We start from the raw sequence: 6,046 nt of genomic DNA on the forward strand, positions 1-6,046 counted from the left end.
TGAATGTTTCATTTTGTCTCGCCAATGTTGAGGTCATGCTTAGGAGCATTCAAGGTCTTTTGTTATAGAAAATGATCCCTTGAAGACATATGATGTGAACAAAAAATGAATACCCATAATTAATTAGGTGAATTGAAGGACAAGTATGAGCACCAATCTCACAAAATGCATATCCTTGAACATGGGTATTGATGGTGCTAGCAAACAATTAGGTCTTTTAATTTAAATGTTTGACGCCTCTAGTAGATGGAGTTATAAAGTGAGTACAAGGTGAGATTACAAATAGTCTTTATAAATCTATGGGAGAGAAAATTGAGACAAATCTCATGAAGAGCCATGGGTTTGATGCTCCAAATCTTCAAGGAAGGGATAATCAGTGTATCCTAAGACAGGGTCTTGAGTGTAGAAAGTCCCGCGAACATATTTGTTAAGAGGAGCATTGAGCTCAAATCTTCTGGGAAGGTCAGGATTAGACAAAAACCAACGACCATACACTATCAAGTCTGCTTTATCAGATTCAATGGCTTCATTTCCATTCTCACGGTTGTAACCGCCAGCAACTAAAAAGGTTCCTTTGAAAGCTTTCCTTACTCGCTGTAAACTGTAATGGGTGTCATCAACCTGCAACCCACTTGCTATGATCCTTGGTTCGACGTAATGAGCGTATAAGATTTTGTGCTTGTTTAATTGATTGGCCATATACAATGCCAATTCTTGTGGGTTGGAATCAATTGCTCCTGAATGATGTCCAAAGGGAGAGAGGCGGATGCCCACTCGTTCAGGGCCGATTTCTTGAGCAACTGCTTCCACTACCTCCAGTGGAAATCTGCACCTGTTCTCCAACGATCCACCGTATTCATCTGTTCTGTCGTTCACTCCATCTTTCATGAATTGGTCCAGCAAATAGCCATGCGCACCATGAATCTCCACGCCGTCAAAACCTATCACATACAGATGATAAAGTTGTATTAGCCCCTCATGGAGATTGGCTCCCCCATTTGGAAAAAGAATAAGAATTCCAGCGCAACGACAAAATCACTTGGCAGCAATTCTAGTTAAAAGATAAGGTCGAGGAAGCAGCAGCCACTGTAAACTTCCAGGGATATTTCCAGATCTCTGAGTAGTTCTCTGCAAAGAGATATTCTATTACCTGCAGACATGGCATTCCTAGCTGCAATTCGAAAATGTTCGACGATCTGTGGGATCTCCTCGGCCCTCAGAGCCCTCGGTGCTGAATATTCACCGTACTCTTTACCCGATGGCAGAAGACACTGTCCTTCGAGCTTCTTATTGGTAGAAGAAATTGGAGGCTGACCACCAGGCTGATAAGCTGTAAGAAACAAAACAAATACTGTTAGAACCATTATTCTTCTGGATAGTTAGCTTTATGACATTCTCTAGGCAGTCAATCTGCTTGCCAACACCGATCCTCTTCAATATGTACAAATTAAATTCCAACGTCCTTTCCTCAACTAGACTTAAAACATAAGATGACAGTCAATACGGTTTTGTTTTACACTTCCTTTGCAAAGGAACTGTGTACGTGTGACAGTATGGATCTTTCACTCAAACATTGACCTAACTATCTACTGAAACAGAATGCCGAGTTGTACACTGTTGCCAATTGTACCTGTGTTAGAGACCCTGCCAACGTGCCAAATCTGGAGAAAGAAGATTCCTCCTTTGTCATGAACTGCCTGGACAACAGGCTTCCAAGCTTGTATTTGTTCATCTGTCCATACTCCAGGGGCATGTGGATACCTGTTCGATAGACGTTCATTGATATTATTTCCGCGAGTACACCAAAAGCACAATTCTAAAGACTATGAGCTAGCTTGAGATAAAAACGGTTTGCTATGAAAATCGTACCCCTGCGCTGTATCAGAGATACCCGTCGCTTCGGCGATGAGAAGTCCTCCGGGTGAAGTGCGTTGAGAATAGTAAAGAACGAGATGAGGCTGAGGCACGTGACCGTAAGATCTGCATCTCGTAAGGGGAGCAAGAACGACTCTGCAATGAGCAAAACGAATTGAAATTAGAAGCAAGGCTTGGGAACTAAAATCAAGCTGGGCCAAAACGAACGAAAAACCAGGCAGACAGGGGGCTGACAAAAGGCTGCCCGAAGGTTTGGAATTCGAAAGCCATTGGCAATGGAGCTAACCCAAGAACAGCTCAGGACTGAGAAGGCTGCCCACTGCGGATTGAAGATGAACCCAAAATCAAAGGGGGCAGAGGAGGGACAGAAGGTGCCCAAATGCTAAGAAATGCAAAAGTGAAAACCCAAATCCTCGAACAAGAAGAGGGTGTGTCCAAATGCTGAGAAATGCAAAACTGGAAACCCAAATCCTCGAACAAGAAGAGGGTGCCCAAATGCTGAGAAATTCAATAAGTGAAAACCCAAATGCTGAGAAATGCAAAAGTGAAAACCCAAATCATCCGGGTGCTGCCCAAAAGGAGCAATTGGGGTGAAGCTGAGAGGGGAGGGGATACCTGTGGGAGAGGTGGAAAGGACCCATTTGGTAAGGGGTGAGCAAGGGGAGAGTTGGGGGATGATCAAGGGAGCCCATGTTGATGGGAATGCAAGGGAAGGAAAAAGGAAGGGCAAAGAGGAGTGGTGACGTGAGGGAACAACCAGGGAAGGAGACAAGTAAAGACTTTCAAAGCTTGAAATGCTTTGGAGAGAGTAAAGCAAGGAGAGGGGTTATTTATAAGAAGAGAGGAAACTGGTTGGGCGAAGTTGCCCACACATTGCAATGTCTCCCCCACCGCCAAAAGGTTGGACGGTATTGTTTGTCTTTCGGTAGCATCACCATTCTTACGTCCTCCCTTCCCTCACCATATAAAGTGCTCTCTCTCTCTCTCTCTCTCTCTCTCTCTCTCTCCTCTCTCTCTCTCTCTCTCTCGCTTCTCTCATGGGTCTTGGTGGTTGAGGCTCATTTGTGAGTTCAATTATTCCTAGAATCGCTTCGAATGAGTCAATCTTAGCTCCTTGGTATTGTTGCTACTACAAAGTAAACTCTCTCTCTCTCTCTCTCTCTCTCTCTCTCTCTCTCTCTCTCTCTCCACATTTTTTGACTAAATTCTCCAATCCCAAAAGTCTTGCCATTTATCAAAGGGCTTACAATGACCGCCCCTTTTTCACCTGTAGATCCTATTGCTTTCAAAATTGCTAGCCACAAATCTTTGCAAATCTAAGGGCCTTGAATGCTCTCAAACCTTCACATCGGGAGTGATCCCTAGGAAGAGATTTCAAAGAATGTATGAGTAACCAAGTATGTCCTACCTTGACCTACATATCTCTCATCAAAACGACGGTTCATGCTACCCTCGCCAATGATAAAGATTTGTCACATCGAAGCCATTTGCTTACGTCCATGCTTACAGAGCAAGCTCATGGTAACCTCTAAGAGGGTACCTTGCATCTGCTTGCATGTCTAACCATGGCCACTCTAATTAAGTGCTCACCTTCCTCTAGTTAAGTAGATCTCATAAGATTTTAGAACATGTACTTTAAAATCATCGGCAAGGGTATAACATTGTTTGCCCACCTTTTATCCTTTACGATAAGGTTTTATAGCTTCCGTTTTAGAGTGAGATATGCCCTCTAAAATACATGTATACACTCACTTAAATGAATCCTTCAGCTTTGTTTAGTGAGTGTTTGACCAACATAGCATGGTGGGAAAGAAAGTGAGAATTATATTTTATCAAAAAAATAAAAGCTTTTAGGTTGCATTAAAGGGCTCACCCAATCTATTACGCCACCTTAATTTTGAATGAATTCTTAGGTTTTACATAATTCAACCCACCCATGCACCTTGATTTTCAATAAATACGGAAGGCTTACACAATCTAATCCACCACCTTGATTAGACATTGCTCTGTTGTAATATCACTTGAAATCAATCACATCTATCGCATATCATGTCAAGAGTATGACCCGTTAGCAAATTGTATCCCTTCACTTGAAAGGGGCAAAGGAAAGGCATTAAAGTTTTCCATTATGAGACAATGCCTAGTTTTGTGGGATATTCTTTTGTCCCTTTATATTGAGAAAAACACATGCATGCATCCACATGTCCACATGTTATGCAACCCCCCCCCCCCCTTCTCTCTCTCTCTCTCTCTCTCACACACACACACACACACACACACACACACGCACACATGCACATGCAAAAAGCACCCCAAAAGCAGGTGGAAATTTACTAAAGCCTTGTTAGACCTAAGGTGTATAGGGGTGAAAAGGGAATAGAGAAGAAGGGGGAAAAGGGAGTGATGAGGAAGAGAAGAGGGGTGAGAAAAGACTAGGTGAAAAAGCAACTAAGGGGGGTAAGGGAGTAGTGGAGCCCTTAGCATGCCCCTTATCATGCAGTGATGTCACACATCTAATAAAGGCTCACCAAATCTTTAAAACCCTTAAATCTAACTTAAATGGTTACCTACTCTTTACGTTCTCATCATTAAGCCAAAATATTTTTCATATTTCAATAGAACATTTGGCCATTATCCATGAAAAAACAACATCCTCGTCCTATAGACTCTTAGCATGGCCAAAAAGCACAAAAGCAATAGGCCATGCAAAACTACTTTTAATAGCTCGTAGACTACATTGACATCATTGTAGAGACTCGTTCATATTGCATACAAAGTATATCATAAGGCTTATAGAATGTATATCATGAGGCTTTGACAAGCGACAAAATAGAAATCCCCTATGTCAAAAGTTTTCTTACAAGATGTGTCTTACAAGGTGGCACAAGCACTATCTATTGCAACTATGATGATTGTAGTTACAACTATAGTGATTATATTTTCAACTATGATGATTATAGTTGCAACTATAATGATGGTAGTTCCAACTATAAAGATTATAATGCATTATGCATCCATTTATTACGACTATAATTATTATTGTGAATTAGCAAGGCAATTCATGGCCACAATTTTACCTAGCAAGGTAGCGACAAGTAGGAATAGATTGCATGGAGAGATGTCCATCTATTAGGGAGAGTGGCCAATCTATGAGGATTTTCAATCTAGATGAGTCTATGAAGGTTTGGAGGTATGTCCAAGCCAAGGCAAATAGTATTTTGGAACTAAGAGGGATGGAAAAAGAATATGGTTAGGGTTTGGGGTGAGCCCTAGAATTCTATAACCATGACATTGTTTTGGCTCACCCCAACACATCTCTAACAACCCTCCTAGGACGAGGTCAGCTTACATGTAACATAGTAGCTAGCTAATGGGGGGAATCTACCCAATTGGCAAACTTACATGCCCTTTATGTAAAATCAAACAATGATTATCCAATGTAACTACTTTTGTGAATAAGTCACTTGTCACACAGTGATGTCATACATCTAAGAAAGGCTCACCAAAGCTTTAGAACCCCTAAGAAATTTTAATTTCAATGGTCAATTACTCTTTACATTATCATTAACCTAAAATGCTAATTAGATTCAATAAAACGTTTTGGTATTGTCTATGAAACAACAATCTCATCTTCCTATAGACTCTTAGCATGGCCAAAAGCATAGAATTAATAATCCATATAAAACTAATTTTAAGTAGCTCATAGACCCTATTGACATCATTCAAGACTTTTTCATGTTGCATACAATGTGTATCATGAGCTTTGATCAGGTTGGCAAAGTACAAATTCCCTTTCCCAAAAGCTGCTTTACCTCTCCTTTACCTCCAAAGCATAAGTTGTCTTATAAGGAGGCACATGCACTATCTATTGTAGCTTTAATGATTACCATGAATCAGCAACACAACATGAATACCATAATTTCCTGGTGGGGTACTTTCAGGGACACAATTTCAGCTACCAAGGTAGCTACAAGTAGGTATATAGAGCACAAAGAGATGCCCATCTATTAGGTGGCCAACCTATGAGGCTTGCTAATCTAGATGAGGCTATGAGGGTTTTATGCTCATGATGTGCCAAGGGAAAAAAACTTGGACTAAGAGGTGGAGAAAAGGCATTTGGTTAGGCTTGGGGGTGACCCTAAATCATACAACCATGACATTCTTTTGGCTC

At 41.2% G+C, this 6,046-nt stretch overlaps 1 protein-coding gene across 1 annotated transcript; it reads right to left on the minus strand.

The window, feature by feature from the left end:
• Nucleotides 1-274: 274 nt before the first annotated feature.
• LOC147897694 (putative 12-oxophytodienoate reductase 11) lies at nucleotides 275-2,672 on the minus strand. Its single transcript, XM_087379965.1, has 5 exons — nucleotides 2,491-2,672; nucleotides 1,870-2,010; nucleotides 1,631-1,761; nucleotides 1,151-1,330; nucleotides 275-941 (listed from the first exon to the last, which is right to left on the minus strand). The coding sequence occupies exons 1-5, from the start codon at nucleotides 2,565-2,567 to the stop codon at nucleotides 325-327; spliced, it is 1,146 nt and encodes a 381-aa protein (XP_087236091.1). The 5' UTR covers nucleotides 2,568-2,672; the 3' UTR covers nucleotides 275-324.
• Between the last annotated feature and the right edge of the window lie 3,374 nt (nucleotides 2,673-6,046).

Source organism: Dipteris shenzhenensis, chromosome 10, assembly GCF_047967505.1.
Source record: "Dipteris shenzhenensis isolate YYH24624 ecotype China chromosome 10, Dip_SZ_1.0, whole genome shotgun sequence".
In the NCBI taxonomy this organism is placed as follows: domain Eukaryota; kingdom Viridiplantae; phylum Streptophyta; class Polypodiopsida; order Gleicheniales; family Dipteridaceae; genus Dipteris; species Dipteris shenzhenensis.